This window comes from Acomys russatus, chromosome 29 (assembly GCF_903995435.1).
Source record: "Acomys russatus chromosome 29, mAcoRus1.1, whole genome shotgun sequence".
Taxonomy (NCBI): domain Eukaryota; kingdom Metazoa; phylum Chordata; class Mammalia; order Rodentia; family Muridae; genus Acomys; species Acomys russatus.
In genome coordinates, this window is record NC_067165.1 from 7,838,631 (window position 1) to 7,860,970 (window position 22,340).

The following is a 22,340-nucleotide window of genomic DNA, read 5'->3' on the forward strand; positions in this document are numbered from 1 at the left end:
CATCTACCCAGATTGTCCTGGCTCTGCAGCCGGGCTTTAGCCCCCAACAAGGATCCCTTCTCCAGAGCGAGGATCCTTGGCTGTCAGCCAGAACTGTCCTTGGCCGCTCTTGCCTGCCTTATTGCTCTTTCTTCTGGGCCACCCTTAGCAGCACTTGAAGACCAGGCTGGGACAGAGATGGTCCTAGTCCTCTGACCTAAAATATCAGAGAACCATAGAGCTCCCTTCTCTCCCTTCTGTGGAGGGGAAGGGGAGAGAAACTAAGGGCCAGAATGGGCAGTACTATTCCCAAGGTCTCACAGTTTATGGGGACTGAGTACATTGGAGAGAGCAGGCATCTCCCCAGGGGGTCACTGCTGGGGAGTATTTGAATTGTGACTCGTTATCTGTAATCTCAGTACTTGGGGAGCAGAAGCAAGATGATCACCATAAGTTTGCGGCTAGCCTGGTCTACGTATCGAGTCCAAGGCTAGCCTGTCTATGTATCGAGTCCAAGGCTAGCCAGGACTATGTAGAGAGTTTCACAAAACAAAACCCTCTTCAAGGGCCTATGCCAATGGGCCTGTTCACTTGTAAATTATTAAGAAGGCCAAGCAAGCCTATAGCCTGCCGTGTGGAAGGACAGAACCAACTTCTGACAAGCTGTCCTGTGACCTCACAGGGTAAACAGCCCGTACTTGCCTTTTCTCTGCAAACAGTGTTAAAATGTTTACAGAGAAATAAAGCCTATTGTATTGTCACCAATTCAGACATGTTGGGAAAACTCTGGAGTCAGAGACCAGATCTGAAATGGCAGAGGCTTCATGCCAGGGCAGGGCCTGAGGGAGGCAGCTGGGGAGGAGGAAGGGGGCCAGCCCCTGTCCCAGGGCCCCTGAGTGTTTGGGATACTGTTCCAGGTTTACAGATGGAAGAGAGAGGCTCGCTGAGGTGGGGGCACTTTCTCTGGTAAGAGCATCAGTTGTCACACACCTGTATACTTCAGCCCCATGACCTCCATTTCAAATACCAACTTTCCTTTCTTCTCCCATTCTCTATTTGGGGCTGTACTTGCAGCAGCCCCTCTTTGCTCACGAAATTTTTGCATGACCCCCAGGTATATAGATCTATAAAATAGGTATGCAAATCAAACATTGACTCATAAAACTCATAAACTCATCTTAAAACAGTTCTTTGACACATATATAGGTAGTTTATTTTTTTTATGTATGAGTCCTCTATCTGCATGTACACCTGCAGGCCAGAAGAGGGCACCAGATCTCATTATAGATGGTTGTGAGCCACCATGTGGTTGCTGGGAATTGCACTCAGGACCTCTGGAAGAGCAGTCAGTGCTCTTAACCTCTGAACCATCTCTCCAGCCCCTCTTTGACAATTATAACTTTACCACTTATTAAAGATGAAAGTAAATTTTCACACAGTAAGATGAATGTGTTTTCTACTTTTTACTTATTTTCTTTATGTACATGAATGTTCTGCATGATTGTAGATGTGTGCACTACATGTGTGCCTGGTGACCTTGGAGTCCAGAAGAAGTTACAGGTCCCTTGATACTGGAGTTGCAGACAGTTGCAAACTGTCCTGTAGGTGCTAGGACTTGAACAGCCATGTTCTTAACCCCTGAGCCCTCTCTCCAGCCTCCTCATTTAGCTTTGGGTTTTGTTTTGTTTTGCTTTGGTTTTTGAGGCAGGGCCTCACTGTGTGCCCTTGGCTGTCCTGGAACTAGCTTTGTAGACCAGGTTGGCCTTAAACTCACAAGAATTCTACCTGCCTCTGTCTCCCCTGTGCTGGGATTAAAGGCGTGTGCCACCATGCCCAGCTTCATTTAACATTTTTTTTTTTAAACAATGAAATTCAAGTTAGCAAACCAACAGAATTTTAAAATATTTTATATTTATTTTGAGACAAGGTCTCCCTGCCTGACACCCTGAATCTCTCTCTAAACCAGGCTGGCCTCAAACTTACAAAGATCCACCTGCCTCTGCCTCCAGAGTGCTAGGATTACAGGCGTGTGCCACCACGCCCAGTCAGGCAGCAGTTTTTGAAGCCAAACATTGTAACACCATCTAACCAGAAGATGTATTATCTTGATACTGAGGAAAGATGGTAGGAAAATACTGAAAGTCTCTGTTGGGGAGCTATGTAGCTGGCTCGTGGATAAGTAAGCTTGCTGTGCAAGCGTGAGGGCCTGAATCCCTAGCACTCCTGTAAAAAGGCAGGTGTGGCTGCACGTGCCTGTGACTCCAGTGCTAAAGGGTGGCAATGAGTGGACTGAGGAGCTTGGGGTGAACCAGCCAGCCCTGCTAAAACTCAGTGAGGGACCCTTTTGCAAAGCAGTAAGATGGAAAGTGACAGAGGACGATTCCACGCATCCTGTAGTCTCCACCTGTGTACACACCCTTGTTTTCCATGATTATATTTCTATAATAGCAGAAACCTTCGGTGCACTGCAGGAAAACGCTGAATCGCATGGCACCACGGCAAGACGAGTGCCTGCTCAGAGCCAGGGCCCCGCAGTGAAATCACGTGGGGCTGCCTGGCCAGGAGCTGCCAGGAACACCTTGGATTCATAACAGATTTGGTTTTGAATTAATTCTTTTGGTTGTTATGCGTTCAGAAACCTTTTATTGTTGCCAAGAATTTTGCAACCCTCACATTCAGTTATGTAACTACATACAGCAGTGACAGCCTATACAGGTCAAGAAGGTGGGCTCTGGGGTGGAAGGGGAGAGCCAACTTGTGCAAGTTGTTCTCTGACCTGTACACACACATACACAAAATAGTGATTAAAATCCAAAAAAACCAAAAACAAACAAACAAACAAACAAAAAACTGTGTTCCGTAGGATAAGGGAGCAAGCCCTGGGTTTAAGCTGACTAGACCACGATCCAAACTTCCATTTTCTCATCTGTGGGCTGGGAGGCAGTGCCACTACATGCTCGCTAGGGCATTCTGAGGAGGTTTTGGTCACCTTGTATGTTCTGAGACCTCTCCAGCAGAGAAAGCACAGGTGGGAGGAGTGCACAGACGTTCTCCTAGCCATGCAGAAGTGTAACGATCCTGGCCTTGTGAAGGAAATGAGGAAGAATGCAGGCCCGACATCTCTCGGGCCTCACAAATCAGGAGACAGGTGTCCTGATGGGTGAGGAAGGGACTGGGCCTTGGGAAGCTCTGTTAGTCCTCAGGGCTCTGTTGTTGGCTCAAGGTGGGGCTGAGCTGGGTCCTCTGGGCTGGGCTGAAAGGGGGAAGCAATGATGACTTGAGGACCAGCAATGGCCTTGTGGGCCCCCTGCTGATGGTGGGCCTCACCAGTGTTCAGATTCAGGGGATGCCTGGCTCCAGCCTCAGGACCACTGTGGTGACTGGGGAAGAGTTCTGACTCTGCTGCTGATGTTGCTCTTCTGTCTTCATCTGTAAAATGGGGAGGCGAATCCAGTATCCAACCCCGGGCGCCAGCACTACTGGGCACTGTACGCCGGGCCCCTTTTATCTTTGTGTGCACAAATCCTTGCTGCTCATGGTGAAGTAGGTAGTATCATTTCCATTTTTCCCCTGTAGAAACTGAGCTTCACAGGGTAGTCAAAAATGAAAATTAGGTAAGATTATCCGTGTGCACTTACCACCACATGTGGCTTGTGAGAGTTAGCCGTTGTTGCTAAGCTAATGCCCTTAGAGGGAGGGAGCTTTGACCTCCTGAGCCCAGTGTTCACGGTCAGGCACAGAGACACAGTGATGACCTGACCAGTCCTTGAGAAATGTCCAAGAGAGACAGGAGCAAACCTCTCTTCCCGCTCCTTCTCCACCTCACACAGTGCCACTCAGAGAGGTTAAGGGCTGGTCAACAGAAATAAGAGATGAGGGCCCAGGATGCAGCCAGGAACTTCCCAGAGAGATGGCATCTGAAGTGATGCAAGTATGTAGTAAAAAAAAAAAAAAAAAAAAAAAAAAACTGGCTAAATAGAATCAGAACCAGTGCAGCTTAGAGCTTCAGGATCCTTACCCACCTGGCCTCTGATGGCTCCAAGCACACCCTGAATTGTTTTACATTAGCAATCTGTTGTGTCTACCTATCCCCTATGCTCTATTTCTTGCTGTGTTTGTCTGTCTGCCTGTCTGTCTCTGTCCTGTTTAACCTAGCTGTCCTGGAAGTCCTTAAAAAGCTGAGGGTGAGGGGGGGGCGAGAAGAAGCTGAGGGTGACCTTGAACTCCTGAGCCTCCTGCCTCTACCTCTCAAATGCTGAATTACAATATGTACTCTCATGGCTGGCTCTGTCTTTTCCTTTGAAAAGAGACCTCTGATTGGTAAGCTTCTGGCTCTATCCCTAGTTACATGGATGAATTAGGTGACCAGGAAGGAGTGTGCATTCTAGGTAGGCAAAAGGAACAGCATGTACAAATGCCTGGGGGGAACGTGATTGTGCAGGGCATGTGGCACGTGGCAGGCTTCAGCCTCATCACCTAGGATTTGTCTCTACACTGGTGCTGGTCTCTCCAGAATTACAAACTCCAGCCATCATCAGCTACTCCAGAGCTTTTGTCTATATCAGCCCCTGATGGAGCACACCTGCTCCTAACTCCGTTAAAAATACACTTCTCAAGGCTCAGCTCTGTTTCCCATCTGCCCCAGACAGACCCTCAGCCCACATACACACACTCTCACCCTAATCTGGATTCCTTGTGTACTAGTTGCCAGTAGATGCCATAATGGTCAGCTTTCCACAGCCAGCTGTCTTTTCAAGCCCATATGTGAGGCTACCAGCACTGGGATGATTTTCACAATGCAGTGTCTGGCCTCTGCTCACACAGGGCAGCATAAGAACTCACAGCTGAGGAGATGGCTCAGCAAGTAAGAGCGGTGGTTGCTCTCCCAGAGGCCCTGGGTTCGATTCCCAGCACCCATATGGCAGCTCACTGTCTGTCACCCCCAGTTCCAGAGGATCTCACACCTTCACACAAGCATAGCTGCAGGCAAAAGAGCAGTGCATATAAAATGAAAACAAAATAATTTTAAAAAGAACAACCACCATCGCCCAGTGCCTTTTCAGGCAGCCCCCTAGACACTTCTCCCTACTCCTAAGTTCAACTTGCCTGGCTCCTCTGGGATCTGGCCCAAGCCCTTCCCACCATGGCTGCATCTGCAGGCTGCCTTCTCCGTTGCTTCCACTTCTGACATCCTGGTGCTCAGGGCCAATCCGGGCCAGTTGAAATCCTTCCTCCCGTCCCTTGTAAAGGGACAGCTCTAATCTAATGGCAGCCACGTGTTATGATGAGTCACTGGAGCATCTGGGGCCCCAGAGGTAGTGGTTAGTTAACTCTTAATGAGCCAGGGCTCTCTGCTAGGAATCCTGTGGGCTTCATCTGAGCCTGCAAACCCACCTCAGGTCTCAGTGCATAGTGGGCATCTGGGGACTGACCCCACACTCTTGAGAGTGTGAGGAGAGGGGACCGAAGGGAGAAGGGAGTGAGTGTGTGAGCTCTGGAGTTAGGGGGCTGAGTTGCAGTTCCTGCTTGCCACTTACTGGAGTGGCTCAACACAGGTCACATGGAGTTTAACAGCTCCAGTTTCCACATCTGGAAAATGGCAGTCTTACGGATTGAGAGGGCGAGTACGAGCTGCCTGATAGCGGTGCATACTAACTCGCGTCATTTCCCGCCCTCTGGTCTCTGGCAAAACACTGTCCCCCGTACGACAGGTAGTTAGAATGAATGTCCACGCCTGACTGCAGAGGCTAGGCTTTCTCGGCTCAGAATGCCCAGCAACGCGGCTGGACCGCGAGAGCTCAGGTGCTGGGTGGCGGGAGCTGTGGCCTAGGGAAGGTGGAGAATTTCCCAGCCCCGAGTTGGAGGTACTGGCAGTTCCTGTGGGTGTCGTATGCACCCGAGGCCCGGGCTGCGCAGACCTTGAGCGCCGGAGGTCTCACCTGGCCAGCGCCAGGGGCGGGCGCTGCACAGCGCGGGCGCGGCCATGGCCCCACTGCGCGGGTGGGCAGCCCGAGACCGGCCCGGCCCCGCCGCCTTCCCCGCCCCCCTTCCCCTACGCGCCCCTCCCCGGCTGCCGCGTCCTGGGGATCCGGCCGCAGCACCTGGGCTGAGCCTGGCGTCCAGCGTGCGCAGCGATGACCACGGCCAGCGGCCCAGGCGACCTGCCCGCGGGGTGAGTGGTGGAGGCCGCCTCCGGGCGCGGGCCTTACCGGGCGGATGCTGCGGGGCCTCCCAGGAGGAGCCCCGGGACCGCACTGCGGCTCTAGCCGCTGCGCAGCCCGCGCCCGCTGCCTCCCTGGGACCCTGACTCAGGCAGGACCTCTGGGCCCTAACTTTATCTTCCCCCTCATGAAGTGTGTATCCGTTGGGTGGGCCTTGTTAGAATCACCCCTCCTCACAGATAAGGAAACTGAGGTATAGCTCTGAAGTGACTTCCCTTCGGTTATTCAGGAGGTAAGAGTGAATAGAGAGTTTTGAACACAGCTCTGTCTGGTGGCATCCCCTTTAGGGATATTTTGGGTATTTGAAGGGCTCCAAGGGTGGTCTAGCCCAGGATATTGGGTTTAAAGGGAACCTCGGTTGTCAAGGTGGGTGTTGTCCCTATCAACATGGCTGTCTTGGCCAGCCTCACCCCACTCCCCACCGAAGTCACTATCAGACTTCCTAGATTGTCCCCAGGCACTGCCAGCTGCTGTCTGAAGACCAACACCTCTGCTGTGCCTGGGTCTCAGTGCTTGGGGGCAGTTGCTGGGATTCCAAGCTGCTGAGAGGTTGCTGAGAGATCCTGCTCAGGTGAGCTGGGAGGGGTGCCCGCCCTACCTGGGGACTCAGACCAGGACAATATTTGCCAAGGGCCTGAGGCCTGACAGATGAACCGGGAGGGGAGAAGCCTGGTGCCACATGCCAGCCGGAAGCCTCCCCAGGGCCTGTGAGTGTCCAGTGGGTCTGACAGTGGAAGCTCCGTGCTGGGGGACACTGTGACCTGGAGGACTGTCACCTGTTAAGTTTTCCCTTAATCGTTTTCTGTTTTATAACTTTGGTCAAGGCTTTTTACCTCCCTGACTTCTGGTCCCTCCTTTGGAAAATACAGAGAGGCTGGGCCAGCAGAGAGCTCACGTCTGGAGCTTGGCTGGGTACTTTTCTGCACAGCCCTGGCCCAGCACTGCCCTCCAGTACCAGAACAGTGGTTTTTCAGAAGAAAAGGCAGACACAGAGCAAGGCTTCCATCCACAAATCCGGACTTCCTGGCTAAAAGCCAGACTCATCCCTCTTGCTCCCACGCCCACATCTGTGCCTGAGTCCCTGTAATGACCCTGGACACTCCAAGGCTCCAGGCCAGGAAGCACAAAATTTCTAGCACAAACAAGAGCACCTGTCTTGGTGTATGCCTGTGAGGGCCCACTCTTTGAGGCCACATAGGTCCATCTGTTCACTCCCAAGCTCCTCAGCAGTGTCATCCTGTAGGATTTGCAGAGGAAGAACAAAGCAGAAGCAACTCCCACCTCCACTGTACACACTTAGTCACTCAGCAAACACTCAGATCTTGTCTGCGTCTATGGAAGTCTTATCTACCATATAACAATTAATAGTTTATTGGCAGTGCGTGGGCTGAGACAGGGTCTTGTGTAGCCTGGGCTGCTATTGCGTTCTCTGTGTAGCCAAGGGTGACTTTGAGCACCTAATGCTCCCAACCCTACCTCCCACTAGCATGTGCCACCATGCCCAGCTAAAAATTGTGAAAAAAAATTTGTGTGTGTGTGTGTGAAATGTTTTTAAGGCTTCAGAAGACTATGGTAGGTAATTCTAAGGCATTTTTATTTTTAAATTATGTACTAGGTGGAGACCAGAAGGGGGCAATCAGAGCCCCTGTAGCTGGAGTTGTGAGCAGTTGTGAGCTAGTGATGTGGGTCCTGGGAACCAAACTCTGGCCCTTTGTGACAGCGCCACACATTCGTAGCCGCTAAGCCATCTCACCAGCCCTTGTGGTAAATAATAAAATTCAGCCCCATGTTCTTGTCAACCTGTGTAGCCAGATATTAACCCTGTGCCCCATATACTTTATTCTTTTTAAGAGAGAAGCCAGCCAGGCACAGTAGCACACTCCTGTAATTCTAGCTCTCAGGGAGGCAGAGGCAGGCAGTTCTTTGTGAGTTCAAGGCCAGCCTGGTCTATAGAAGCCAGGGCTACACAGAGAAACCCTGTTTTGAAAAAAGGAGGGAGAGAGAGAGAGACAGAGAGAGAGAGACAGAGAGAGAGAGATTGAACGAATTGAGAGAGAATGTTAGTCTCAAGGCCCCCCTGTAGAATCATCACCCCATGTCCCTCTCCAAAGATAACTGCCACCCTGAGTCTTGGATCTATTGTTCCGTATAGGAAAATCTAAAAACAGTCAAGATTGGGGCAGGGGTAGTTTGTTCTTACTTTCAAGTATTCTGTAACCGGAACCTGTAGCATGGACCATTCTGCGCCTTACTTTTCTAAAATTTAGGGTTCTGAGGTTTTTCCTCCTTGATCCCACACACTGGTCCACCTTACCCCAACACCTGCTTCACCACCCTGTGTAAAGATTGTTTATTTACTCGTCCTTCCTGTTAGACTTTGAGGTGGTTTCCTGTGTCCTGCTGTTCAAACACAGGATATTCCTGTATGGCTGTCTTTTGTACATAAGGAGTGTGCCTCTGTGGTCCTCCTGGTAGGTTACTGATATGCCCTCAAGCCTTCCCTTCCTCCTCTTCCTTCTTTCTCCACCACCTCCTCGACACCCCCCCCCCCCCCCCCGCCCGCAACCTTTCTCTTTGACAGGATCTCACTATGTCTACCTTTTCCGGCCTCAGATTCAAGATCTTGCTACCTCAGCCTTCCTGAGTGCTGGGAGTGTAGGAGTGTGCCCCCAAGCCTGGCTTGTTCCGCCCCTAAATCAGTTATGCTTGATGAGTGGATGATGACAATGCACAACACTAAAAGAGAATAACTAAGCCAGGTGTGGTGGTGGCGCATTCCTTTAATCCCAGCACTCGGGAGGCAGAGGCAGGCGGATCGCTGTGAGTTCGAGGCCAGCCTGGTCTACAAAGTGAGTCCAGGGCAGCCAAGGCTACACAGAGAAACCCTGTCTCGAAAAACAAAAACAAAAACAAAAACAAACCTAGTAATAGTCGTGAGTAATTCTGGCCTCAGTCTTTCTTCACAGACCTGGGGTGTAGGCACCATCAGTAGAGGCGTATCGACGTTGAGGAACGTTCTCCAGGCTGAGCTCAGTTGGCATGGTGCTTGTCCAGCATGCACAGAGCCCGAGTAAAGCTGAGCATGGCGGAGCACAGCTGCAATCCCAGCATGTGAGACTGGAGGCCAGAGGGTCAGAAACTCGAGCTCAGCCTTGGTGATATGATGAGATCCAGGCCAGTCCTGGATATTAGAGACCCAGTCCAGTCTCAGTAGACAAAACCAAAAACCCTTTACCGGGTGACCAGGTAACTGCTGAGATCAAGCTCAGCCCAAGGCTGCTTTCATAACTCCGCAAGGTCATGCGTGTTAAGTCACGCCGTGCAGTACTGACCGTGTGTGGCTAAGGGCCACAGGAGTGAAACCTCTTGACCTAGGAAGGTCAGTTCAGAAGCCACAACTTCCTATAGACACACGCTGTATTCTTTGAGCTAGAGTCCCCCACACCCCAAATGCAGAGCAGAGAGTAAAAGCCAGGGCTGGCTCCAGTCTGCTCGCTGAGTGACTTTGGTTTCCTGGCTGAGGCTATGGTAAGGGGGTTAACTGGGTCTAGCGGGGCTGGGGGTGGGTCTCCCAGTCACCTTGTCCCCAGCCCTGTTCATGACACAACAAAGTCATCAACTCGAACCCCATGTCATAGGGAGATAAGAGGGAAAAGAGAGGGGCTCCAGCTGCCTGGCACCCCTCCCACCCTCCAGCTTGCCTCTCACAGTGGCACCCCTGTGTGTGCATGTATGTGGGGGTGAGTGCCAATGTGTCTGAATGGAACAGTCCTTTTACCACTGTGCCCAAGACCGGATGCTGATGTAGGTCACCAGCCATGTTCCATGCAGCTTAGTGCCTGCCCATCCCCATCCCTTACCCAGCCCTTAACGTCCTGAGTACAGCAGAGAGGCCACCATCACAAGAATGCAAGTTGGACAAAACAAGGTACCTAGGAACAGAAAGGCCTGGATGACAAGAGGGACAGCCTGTCCTTCACTGTGCCGGCAGGGGAAGCCCTGGGGAAGTCCTGTGCTTTGCTCTAGCAGAAAGCCGCTGGGAAGAGCCTGCTCACACAGCGGCCTTCACTCTCTTGTCTTTCAAATGCAACTAAGAGCTCAGCTGGGAGGAGGAATAGGGGGCAGGGGGAATAATACCAGGGCCATTTTAGATAAAGCTTGGGCAGTCCCTTGGTGGAGGGAATGGTTGTTAATGCCATTAGTCCCCTGGGGCTTATGTCTCTAAATTTCCCAAGCTCCCTGGCTAGCCCCTGCCTCTTCTCGCCTGCTAGCAGGCTTTCCAGACCCTTTGCACGGATCTGGTCCCTTTTTGGACTTCCTCCTCCTCCTTGTTTTCAGTTCAGTGCCCTCTGGCTCACAGACCTTCCTTGAATGCCCAGCCCAGCCTGAGTTGGGGCCTCTTCAGCCAGATGACTTTTACAGTCTCAGCCCTGTTAACTATGGCTGTCATTGCTCTGCCTGCTGGGTGGCTCAGAACGTTGAACTCAAGAGCAGGTTTCAGTTGGGCCCAAACAGAACATCAACCAACAGAGAGAGAGAGTTTGGTAGGTGTAGTGGGAGGGAAGACAGGAGAAAACAGGGTTCAGGACTATCTCTAGTGTTAGGGGAGATCACTATAGACCAACCTCACTTTAGTTAAGCCAAAGAGGTCCTGGGGTCCCAGGGGAATCAGTCCAGTCAGGCATGTGTTTTATCACCTCTCTTTAGGATAGGATGAGGTATGAGGTCTGCAAAAATGAGAGGCAGGCTTTGCCCCTGCACTAGATCCCTTGAGGCTGAGCCCATGAACACCAACACAGGCAGAAACACAGATCAGAGCCCAGCATTTGGCTCTGTGGGCTTGTCCAAGTCACTTCACCTCTGTGCCTCTGCTTTTTCATCTGTAGTGGTTATAAGCCCATGTCACAGAACACTTTGAGAGTGCAAGTTGAGTGCCATTGAAGCCAGGTGTGGTGGTGCACGCCTTTAATCCCAGCACTCGGGAGACAGAGGCAGGCAGATCGCTTCGAGTTCGAGGCCAGCCTGGCCTACAAAGTGAGTCTAGAACAGCCAAGGCTACACAGAGAAACCCTGTCTCGAAAAAACAAAAACAAAAAAGTGCCATTGAGAGCTGGGTGTGGAGGCAGAGGCAGGTGGATTGCTGTGAGTGTGAGGCCAGCTGGTCTACAAAGTGAGTCCAGGACAGCCAAGGCTACACAGAGAAACCCTGTCTCGAAAAAACAAAAACAAACAAAAAGAATGCCATTGAGCACCCATGGTACTATGTTTGCAGCCTCTTAATTCATTCACACCACAAATAGAAATGGGTTAGACACCAGCTGTGAGGCTGGGCCCTGAACACAAAGGAAGACAGACATGCCAGGCCTCATGAGAAGAGGGCCAGCCAGCTTTGGGTGGGGCCTTTTATAACCATGGAAAGAAAGTGGGTCTTTGCTCTCAGAGGCACAGGAAGCCATGATGGACTTGAAGTAACATGGTCAGATCTGTGCTTTCAAAGATACCTGCGGCTGTGATGATGGGGGTGCGTCTGGGGTTAGTGTTTCCAATAGTCTGCCTTCAGACCTGGAGGCAGAGTGAGTTACACCAGGCACCCTCTCAGATGCCCTCCTGAATTCCTTGCCATTGGCAGGTCCTCTCTAACTGTGGGAGCTGGGGTATGACTGGAAACAGCAGCAGCCGTGGCATCCTTGGAGCTTTGAGACTCAGAAACCTCTAGCCACCCACAGCACAGAAGACAGGGTTTGGAGCTTGAACTGTTGTGAAGACTCAGAACGCAGCCTCGTTGCCCTCCACTCCTGTGGGGACCCTGGAGGGTTCCAGTGTCATTGAATAGGAGAGGATCTGCCAGTGTAGAGAGTGGCTCCTTTAAAAATGACAAATACCAGTTGATTTTCCTGCAAGAGCTGTGTTTTTTAAATGCACACCACCTTTGAGGACCCAGAATCCATAAAGTAAAATAATGAATTTTTACAGCCCTAGGGTGGTAGTGCCCAGGGAGCCTGTCCAAAGTCAACATAGTGCTTTCAGAAGAGATGGGTTCTCATCACAAGGTCCCTTTGCGATTACTTAAATGTGAGTTAGCAGTAACAGCAAAAATACATGAGGAAACAAGCCACTGTGAGCGACAGGCGCCAGAAATAATAAATAGCGGAACTGTTTTCTCTGAGGATCTCAGATGCTAAAACAATGTATAATTTAGTTGTGTTTAAGATGTGTGGAGGAGTGGAAGCTGCATCTGAAACAATAAGTAGGGAACCAAATATTGTCTAAAATAACCAACCAGGTTTGACAGAAGAATCCAGTGGAATCCCTGAGGATGGAAACCACAAACAACATGAGGAACCCAGTGACTAACACACCCCACACCTGCAGCAATGAAAGCCCAAAAAGGGAGCAGTGGGCTGAGGGGAAGGAGGAATCGCTGAAGGAAGCTCTCAGCCTGTAACCCAGGAGGAGGACTGCGCTAAGCATTTGAGGCCGGCCTGGATTGCTGTTTTAGTCTCCTTCTTCTCTTAGATTGATCTATTTTCTCTCTACGAATGTCTTGCCTGCATGTATGTGTGTGTGCCACACGAGTGCTGGTGCCTACAGGGGTCAGAAGGGGGCATCCTAACTCTGGAAGGCGAGTGACAGATGGCTGTGAGACGCCACGTGGGTGCTGAGTATTGAGCCCTGGCCCTCTGCAGGAGCAACAGGTGCCGTGAACTGCCGAGCCGTAAACTCTCCAGGCCCTGTCTTAGTTTCTTTTACTATTACTGTAATACTGACCAAAGCAATGTAAGAGGGAAAGGGATTCTGGGCTTACAGTTCTGGGAGCTGCTGTCCATCATGCTGGGGGAAAGTGTGGGAATGGGAGCAGGAAGCTGGCTGCTCATATTACATCTACCCTTAGGAAGCAAAGACCGAACAGGAAGATGAGCGGGACTGTAAAGGCTCAGGGCCTGCCTCTAGCGGCCCACTTCCCTTAGAAGACCCCCACCTCCTGAAGGTTCCACAGCGTCACTAATCAACACTAGCCAGCTGGGGACTGAGTGCTCATACAGGAGCCTTGAGGGGACAATTTCACATTCAAGCTACCTAGTAAGACCCCATCTTTTTTTTTTTTTTTTTTTAAAGATTTATTTATTTATTATTATGTATACAGTGCTCTGCTGCAAGCCAGAAGGGGGCGCCATATCACATTATAGATGGTTGTGAGCCACCATGTGGTTGCTGGGAATTGAACTCAGGACCTTTAGAAGAGCAGGTGGCGCTCTTAACCACTGAGCCATCTCTCCAGCCCAAGACCCCATCTTAAAAGACAAACAAGGGCAGGCAAAATGGCTCTGCAGGTAAAGATGCTTGCTGCCAAGCTTGATCATCATCACCATCACCACCATCATCACCACCATCATCACCATCATCATCATCATCAACAACAACACACACACACACACACACACACACACACACACACACACAAACTTAAAAAAAAATAAACCTGGCTGGAGAGATGGCTCAGCAGTTAAGAGCACTGTCTGCTCTTCCAGAGGTCCCAAGTTAAGTTCCCAGCAACCACATGGTGGCTCACAACCATCTATAATGTGATCTGCTGCCTTCTTCTGGTGGACATGCAGGCAAAACACTGTGTATATATGATAATAAATCTTTTTAAAAAATGAGTACAAAAAAAAAAAAAAGCCACCACCAATAAATGAGCACAGAACCTAAGAGAGATAGGAGAAGGGCATCTTATAGAACATGAAATTCAGTATTAAAAGCAGCTAAGAGTTGACTTGGGTTTCCATGACAGCAGCTTGGCTCAGAGGCCCACAGGCATGGAGGTAGGTGGGTGAGACGTGTTTTACAAGTGATGGTGTTTGATGATGGAGCCCAGTGAGAGGGGAGGGTCAAAGATGGCTATCAGACTTGGCTTGAGAGACTGGGTGGAGGTGTGTTACTCATTAGAAAGGACAAGGCTGAGAGGGAACAGACTTGGGAGAACATTCAAGACGTAAGCTTTGAAATGTGTCTGCCTGGGAAGATCTGCTGACAGGCCTCGGGGTATGTGTAGGAGCTGGCAGTGGAAAACTTTTTCTCCTCACCTTGGTTTGAAGATGAGGATTATCTTCAGCAGTATGTAAAGCTTCTATAAGTACCTTTTTTCAGGGGCACGCCTTTAATCCCAAGGCCCGGGCAGGTGGATCTCTGAGTTCCAGGCCTGCCTGATAGACATAAAGGATTCCAGGATAGCCTACGAGGCCCTGTCTCAAAAGTCTAAACAAAACAACCATGACACCTTCCAGTGAGACCACTGGAGAAGAGACATTTTTCATTTTCTCAGAAGAGAAAGTTGAGACTCAGGAAAGTCCCGGCCTTAGATTTCGTGTATTCCTTCACTCACCCACTCATGTATTGGTTAGAAGCTTTCTTTGTGCCAGACACTAAGATTGGGGACGCAGAAGTTATAGACACAAGATTCCTGGTTTTTAGTGGAGAGAGACAGAGAGTGGTTCAAATACATAGGTAGGATGCCAGGAGCTGTGGAGGGTCTTGAGCACCAGAAGGAGGCCAGGTCTGTAGGAGATGTCATTGGAAGGTGACTTGCGTATTGGAAGGCTCTGGAATGCTGATAGAGGACCACTGCCCTCCATGACCCATTGTGACAGTGTCAGTCAGTTCTAGAGTGTAGGCCTGAGGTCAGTAAGAACCCAGAGAAGAAATACCCAGAGAGGGACAAAGTGGGATCAGTGTTGGGTGGCGCCCCGCCGCCAGCCCCCCCTCCCCCGACCCTGGGGCGCTGCAAAGCTCAATGGGTCAGAGGGGCCACAAGGATTCCCTTTACACTTGTAAAGGGTAAGAAAGTTCACTCTCTTTAGCCCTGTCCCCACCCTGCAATTGAGTCTCCTTTCTTCCTCCTTGGGAACACCGACAGGTATCTCAGTATAGTGTGGGCAGCCCAGAGGAGGCTCAGTTGTCAAGTTGACCAGACCAGTGAGGCTCTGTTCTGGCCAGGAGAAGCCAAAGGTTCCCGTGTCAGGTGCATATCTGTCTCTTCCCTCAGGTCTCCTGTGAGCAGCCTCCATGAGGCCCTGGATCAGTGCATGACAGCCCTGGACCTCTTCCTTACAAACCAGTTCTCAGAAGCACTCAGCTACCTCAAGCCCAGGTGAGTTTAAGTCCCCGAGGACTTGCACACAGGCAAGTACACACATAGGGAGAATAGGGGTCAGAGGAGACCCTTGACTGCATCACACTTTTGAGGTCACCATGACCCGGAGAAGTCTCCTCCAAATGGCCGAGGATCCCCTCCCACAGCCCGTGAACATCTGGTGGTTTTTATAGTCACGGGGACCTGTGATTTCTTGTTCCCATCGGATCCACTGGTGGGGATGGAGGGGGTGGGATGTCTTCCAGTTCACTCTAAACCATTCCTTCCCCTTTAGGACCATTCACTGAGCCTCTGGGTTTAATGAGGATGGCTTTTTAAGGCATTTCTACAGTTTTTGCTGCTGGGTTGTTTGTTTAGTTTTGACATAGGTTCTCCAAGCCAACCTCTGACTTGAGATCCTCCTATCTCCACTTCCCAGGTGCTGGGGTTCCCAGTATGCATTCCACCAGGCCTGACAGACTACTTCTTTTGTTTGTTTGTTTGTTTGTTTGAAGACAGGATTTCTCTGTGTAGCCTTGGCTGTCCTAGACTCACTTTGTAGACCAGGCTGGCTTCAAACTCGCAGAGATCCACCTGCCTCTGCCTCCAGAGTGCTGGGATTAAAGGCGAGCACCACTATGCCCAGCTTGACATACTCCCTGTAAATAATATGTATATGTACTTTTTCTCTCCATCTTTCCTTTTAAAACTGAGGTATACATCGCATACCATAAAATTCACATTAATAAAAATGTGTGTGTTAGGCTGGGCGTGGTGGTGCACTCCTTTAATCCCAGCACTCGGAGGCAGAGGCAGGTGGATTGCTGTGAGTTCGAGGCCAGCCTGATCTACAAAGTGAGTCTAGGACAGCCAAGACTACACAGAGAAACCCTGTCTCAAAACAAACAAACAAAAAGTGTGTGTGTGTGTGTGTGTGTGTGTGTGTGTGTGTGTGTGTGTGTGTGTAAATTAGAGGACAACTCTAGGGAGTCAGGTTTTTCCTGCTACTTTGTGAGATCTTGGGATCAAACGCGGGCTGCCAGGCCTGTGCACAGCTGAGCCATCTCACTAGCCCAAAATTCACTATTTTGCCACTTAAAATAAATAAACAAACAAACAAAACACTCAACTTGTCTCAGCTAGACCGTGGTGGCACATACCTTTAATCTCAGCACTGGGGAGGCAGAGGCAGGTAGATCTGAGTTCAAGGACAGCCTGGTCTACGAAGTGAGTTCCAGGACAGCCAGGATAGCATATAAAGATCCTTTCTAAAAAGAAAATAATGGCCAGTCTTGGTGGTGCATGCCTTTAATCCCAGCACTGGGGAGGCAGAGGCAGGTGGATCGCTGTGAGTTCGAGGCCAGCCTGGTCTACAAAGCAAATCCAGGACAGCTAAGGCTACACAGAGAAACCCTGTCTTGAAAAACAAACAAGCAAAACAAACAAAAAGAAAGAAAGGGAAAGAATGTAGCTTTCTTAACTGGATATGATGCTTCACATTTTTAACCCCAGCACTTGGGAGATAGAGAAAGAAAGTTCAGCAATTGAGAGTTGTCTTCTGCTGTATAACAAATTCAGGGGCAGCCTGGGCTACATGTGATCTTATCTTGAAAAACCAAAAAGAATTTAGCTTTCTTACCGTGTTTCTTGTTGCTTCACTCATCTCTCTCCTACCATATTAACAATATTTAACCAAATCACTAATATTGTTATACCTTCACAAATACCACATCACTTATTATGCCTTTGGCAATGCAAAAAACAAAATGAAGACAAACAAACAAACAAAAAACCAGCCAAACCAACCAACCAAACACAGCCTCATTGTAAAGGGAACAAGAGAGAGTTTATTTTGGAGCCTTCCCCCCCCCCTCTTTTCTTTCTTCTTTTATTAATAAGCAAAATAATTAAAAACAAAACAAAACAAAAAATCCAACAACCTTAAATACAGAGCATCGGTTAAATCAAAGTGCTGCTGGAATTCAAGGGTGTACCTCAGGTACAGGCTTCCTCACTGTGGGGCACACGACTGTGCATGTAGGTGTGTGTGTGTGTGTGTGTGTGTGTGTGTGTGTGTGTGTGTGTACACAAACAAGAAGAATTTGAGAAACAGAACTCAGGGTGGGGCAGACAGCATGAACTTTCATTATACAACCCCCAAAACGCCGTGTTCTTTTCTTTGCCTCTGTATCCTCTGTGGTTCCATTTCCAGCTTAACTTGTCACAATCCCTAATCTCTGCTTCCTTTTTTTTTAACTTCTCATCGTCTTCAGATTTTCTAGAGACGGAGGAGACATTCAAACCAAAATCTCTGTGCTCTTTAGTTTACCCAGGTTAGCCATAGGCTTGGTGTCAGATGACAGACCTTTTGTTGGAACTGAAGAAATTCCAAACCTGGCTGCCATGCAGCCTTCTTGCTCTCCAACTTAGAGGAACATCGAATCAGTCAGCCCTCGTCTGCGTTCTCTCGGTCTGAGGCATCCCACCTGCCACTTTTACCACCTTCTTTCTGATGCCATATCGGCAGCATTTTCAGGAGGTTGCTCTTCAGCAGGCGGTTCTGTGGGCTGTGGGTCTTCTTCCTCACCTCCATCTCCCAGTGTGTCTTCTTCGTTTGCTTCCTCTTCAGCATGTTCTTCAAGATGTGCCCGGCAACCATTGATGAGATCCTGCTTTGCTCCCTTGGTCTCCACACCAGGAGCAAGACATTCTTGCTCTAGTTCAGCAAGCGCGTGGCGCTCCATCATCTCAGCTGCTATCTTGCTCCTGCACCTTACTCCAGCAGACCCCAGCGTGGCCCCCCACCCCAATTTTGGAGCCTTTTTGAGTGACCATATCCCAGGAACACAGATTGAAGTTTCCCCGAGTTCCATGTCCTAATGTAGAAACAGTCTCGTGAAGCGTTTATAGTTTTACAGAACAGAGAAAGTCATAAATCAAAGCAAGTGTGGGTACATCCGAGAGGCAGGCACAGCAGCATGACGGGAGCCTTACTGTAGTCTCCAGATGCTATATGGTACAGCAGTCATAGCTTCTGGACTGGTAGAAGCTAACAGTTAGCTAAGTTAATAGATTCCAAAATATTTTTATCTACTAGTCACAGGATGTTAGTTCCCCACAGAGATGGGCAAAGAATGGCCATGGGGTTGGGGTTGCAGGGGGTGGGGGGTGCTGGAACTAGCTGAGATAAGGTTAGCAGCCCCCAAGCCTGAAACATTCCAGGCTCTCCAGAGCACTAAAATCCCAACCAGCTGCAAACACCTTCACTCCAGGAGTGTTCCTTCACGCTCGGTGGTTAGTGCTCACTGTCAAGGTGGGCTGTGTACTAGATGATGTGGATGGCATTCCTTAGTGGGCTTGCTTCTTCGTTTCCTTTTCTTGTTTTGTTTTGTTTTCTTTCTTTCTTTTTTTTTTTTTCAAGGCAGAGTTTCTCTGTGTAGCCTTGGCTGTCCTGGACTCGCTTGGTAGACCAGGCTGGCCTCGAACTCACAGAGTTCATTTCCTAATTTGATGTCCTTTACAGTTAGCTCTTTGTAACCCTCCACGGGATGACCCCATCGCAAGTTCTCCCCAGATGTCCAAATGTACCAAGTGAGCTTTGAGCCCTGCTTGAAGGAGATTGGTGTCTCCTGGCCGCGTCCAGCTCCCCTTCCCTTCCCCAGCCCTTTCTGCCTTACCTTTCTGTTCTCATGTTGCCTCCATTAGTGCTTGGTGGCAAGAGTCTAGTCCATTGTGGGTGGTGCCATCCTTGGGTTGGTTGCTCTGGGTTCTGTAGGAAAGCAGGCTGAGCAAGCCATGGGGAGCAAGCCAGTAAGCAGCACTCCTCCATGGCCTCCGCATCAGCTCCTACCTCCAGGTTCCTGGCCTGCTTGAGTTCCTGTCCTGACTTCCTCCAGGGATGGACTGTGATTTGGAAGTGTAAGCCAGATAAACCCTTTGCTCCCCAGCTTGCTCTTGGTTACAGTGCTTTCAGCACAGCAGTAGTAACTGTGGCTAGGACATCCGGGTCCTAGATCTGACTCCATGTGAGACCTTTCTTGTCCCATCTCGGAAATGTTTCAGTCCTCTCTTCTTCCTGTAAGGATGTCCCAGGCTCCACAGCAATGGGCTTGGGACAAAGGTCTCTTTCATTCTGTAGTTTTGTAATCAACTCTTTCTGTTCTAGGAAGTTCCCTTAATCTTCTGTTCCTTAAGCAGGTGTAGGGCTTCCCAGGGCACCCTTCTGTAATCTTCTCCTTTCCATTTCTTTTATAAAGCCTGTGTGTGTGTGTGTGTGTGTGTGTGTGTGCGCGCGCGCGCGGGCGCGCATGCACGTGCGCTCTCCATATGTGTTGAGGTCAGAGGACAGCCCTCAGTAGTAAATTCTCTGTTGGTGTACTTTTAAAATGCATTTTTATTTTGGGTTCCTTAAGTTTCTTTTTCCCTACTCCACCCCAATCCCTTCTAACCCTCAGCACCAGGTAGGGGAGAAAGAAAGCTAGTGGGGAGAGGGGCATAGTTTTCCTTAGCTGCTCCCTGCTGTTTAGGGTCGGTGGGTTCCTTGGGGCAAGTCCAGTCCTGTTTTCAGGACATCTCTGGCTTCTCCCACTACATCAATGGCACCAGGAGCAGCAGTGGGGAAGCACCAGGAACCTTCTTTTCTCTCAGAGCCCCCCAGTCTCTCTTTGGGTCTGGCTTTTATCCTAACTGACAAAGACCACTTCCCACAGGAGGTAGTTCCCAGCTGACAAATATCATGTGCCCTCTCATGAGGCTGTCATCAGCTGTGGACAAACCAAAGCAGCGCCCATATCTCACACCTGGGATTAAAACAAAAACATCTTTACATATAAAGCAAAACTTCCACAACAGTTCTCCTCTTCCCCTGGGGGGGTTCTGGGGGTTGAGGCTGGGCAGCAAGTGCCCTTACATGCTGAGCCGGCTTGCTGGCCCCTCCCCCACCACTTGCTTGTCTACTTGCCCTCTGTGTCCTTAAGTTTTTTCCTTGACTTCTCTTTACTTCCATGATCATGTGACTGATTTCCCAGCACTCATTATTTTCTCTGGATTTCTTTTTTTATTTTTTGCCCTTAATATCTTGTTTTTCTTTCTTTCTTCCACTTTCCTGTGTGTGTACATGTGTGTGTGAATGTGTGTGCGAGTTCATGTGGGGGCCCAGAGTTGATGTTGGGTCATCCTTGGTTACTCTTCCATGTTGATGGAGGCGGGGTCTCGGAATCAAAGCCTGCTGATGTGACTGCTCCTGCCACCCAGCTTGCTCTGGCGATTCCCGGTCTCCACATTCTTGGGGTAGAATTACGGATGGGCCAGCATTTATATAGGTTTCTGCTTTAACTAGTGAGCTGCCTCTCCAGCTCCCCGACCCTTATTTTATATATTTTATGTGTATTTTATGTGTTTGCTGGTATGTAAGTCTACATATCATGTGTGCCCATAGAAGCCGGAAGAGGGCTTCAGATCCCCTGGAAGTGGAGTTAAAGGAAATTCTGAACCACGATGTGAGTGCTGGGAATTAAACCCAGGTCCTTTGACAGAATAAAGGCTTTTAACTGCTGAGCCACCTTTCCACACACCACCCCCTTCCCTTTGAGATGAAATCTTACTATGTAGCCCAAGCTACCTTCAAACTTGAGATCCTCCTGCCTCAGCTTGCCCATCTCTGGGATCGTGTGTGTGTGTGTGTGTGTGTGTGTGTGTGTGTGTGTGTGTGTGTGTGCCCGCCCCACTTCTAGGATATCTGTGCTTTTCGGTCTGAGAGGTCAGTGGCAAGCTCTCTGAACCTCACCTTAAGGAAACCAAAATTATCAGATGATCCAGGCAAATCACCCCCAACATGAGAACCAGAGGCTCTTTCCAGAAACTGCCAGATTTCCTCCTATAGCATGGAGGCGGAAGCACCTCACCACCTCCGTGAGAACAGCAGCACAGCAGCACAGCAGCATAGCAGCACAGCTGCACAGCAGCACAGCTGCACAGCAGCATAGCAGCACAGCCCCTTGGCCCCATTTACAGCCACTGAAACTCGAGGGAAGGCCGGGTCCGCAGTCATTCAGTCCTGACCCTAGCAAGGGAGCAGCACCCCTTCTGTGTTGGGTGTGGGTTCAGCCATGTCCCCTTCCTGCCCACCCATCTCTGAATAACACTGTCCACACTGCTGGCTTATGATTCTCAGCACCTTGCCTCCAGGGACTGTCGGGAACACAGAGGCAACTCCGGTAATGCTTCCTGATGAATAGATGACCATGGTTTGTCAGTGGCAGAGCTCAGGCTTAAATCCAGGCCCACCCAGTGCTACAAGCTGATTCCGACTGCTGAACTCTCCCAGCTCTCATGCAGGGTGGAGTGGGCACCTTGCATGGGAGGGCCTTGTATGGCTTCTCCCAAGAGGAGGGTGGCAGCAGAAAAGGACATGCTGGGAGATATATATGCCTGAGTTTCTCCAACTCGAGTTTCTCTGATGAGGCTGTACTGGGGGGATGACAAGGAGAGGAGGTGTTTCTGAGCAGGATGAGGGGTTTAGCTGAGGCTGACCCCCAGCTCAGGAATCACCTGTCTGCAGGCTCCTTGCCACCTTGCTCAGTGGTAGCTTGCAGGAGTGGGCAATTGTGTAGGCCTGGCCTGGGGTTCCTAAATGGGTACAGTAGAAGGCCAGAGAGTTCAGGGCAAGGAGGCCAGATATTGAGGCTGAGGCAGGGCAAGAAGGCTGCCAAAGACAGGACAGGGCCTGAACCTTGCGCTGCTAGTGGAGGGGGAGAGGGTCTGAGACCACCATCTGCTCCAGTGATGGCTCTTGCCCATTCTCCCCAATCCTGACAGCTGGTCTGGGTCCCAGGACCTCAGGGCATCCTTTCACAGAGCTGTGTTCTGCTCAGGGATCCAAGAGCCGTATGTATACATGTGGGGTACACATAAAACTCTAGGTATCTGAACTTTTTTGTGGGGGGGGTGTCACCATACCTCTGTATTCTGTTTCCCACTCCAGGCCCCTCCAGGTTGGGATCTTCTGGGTA

The 22,340-nt window shown here is 50.1% G+C and overlaps 1 protein-coding gene and 1 pseudogene across 1 annotated transcript in view; one reads left to right on the forward strand and one right to left on the reverse strand.

Annotated features, from left to right (window-relative positions):
- Nucleotides 1-6,034: 6,034 nt before the first annotated feature.
- Nucleotides 6,035-22,340, forward strand: part of Ttc39a (tetratricopeptide repeat domain 39A) — a 43,003-nt gene continuing 26,697 nt past the window's right edge. Inside the window, exons 1-2 of the mRNA XM_051171309.1 lie at nt 6,035-6,151; nt 15,244-15,348. Of these exons, the coding sequence (XP_051027266.1) occupies nt 6,114-6,151; nt 15,244-15,348 (143 nt within the window). The 5' untranslated portion in view covers nt 6,035-6,113. The remainder of the gene's footprint in view (nt 6,152-15,243; nt 15,349-22,340) is intronic.
- Nucleotides 15,431-18,203, reverse strand: LOC127211901 (SAP domain-containing ribonucleoprotein-like; annotated as a pseudogene).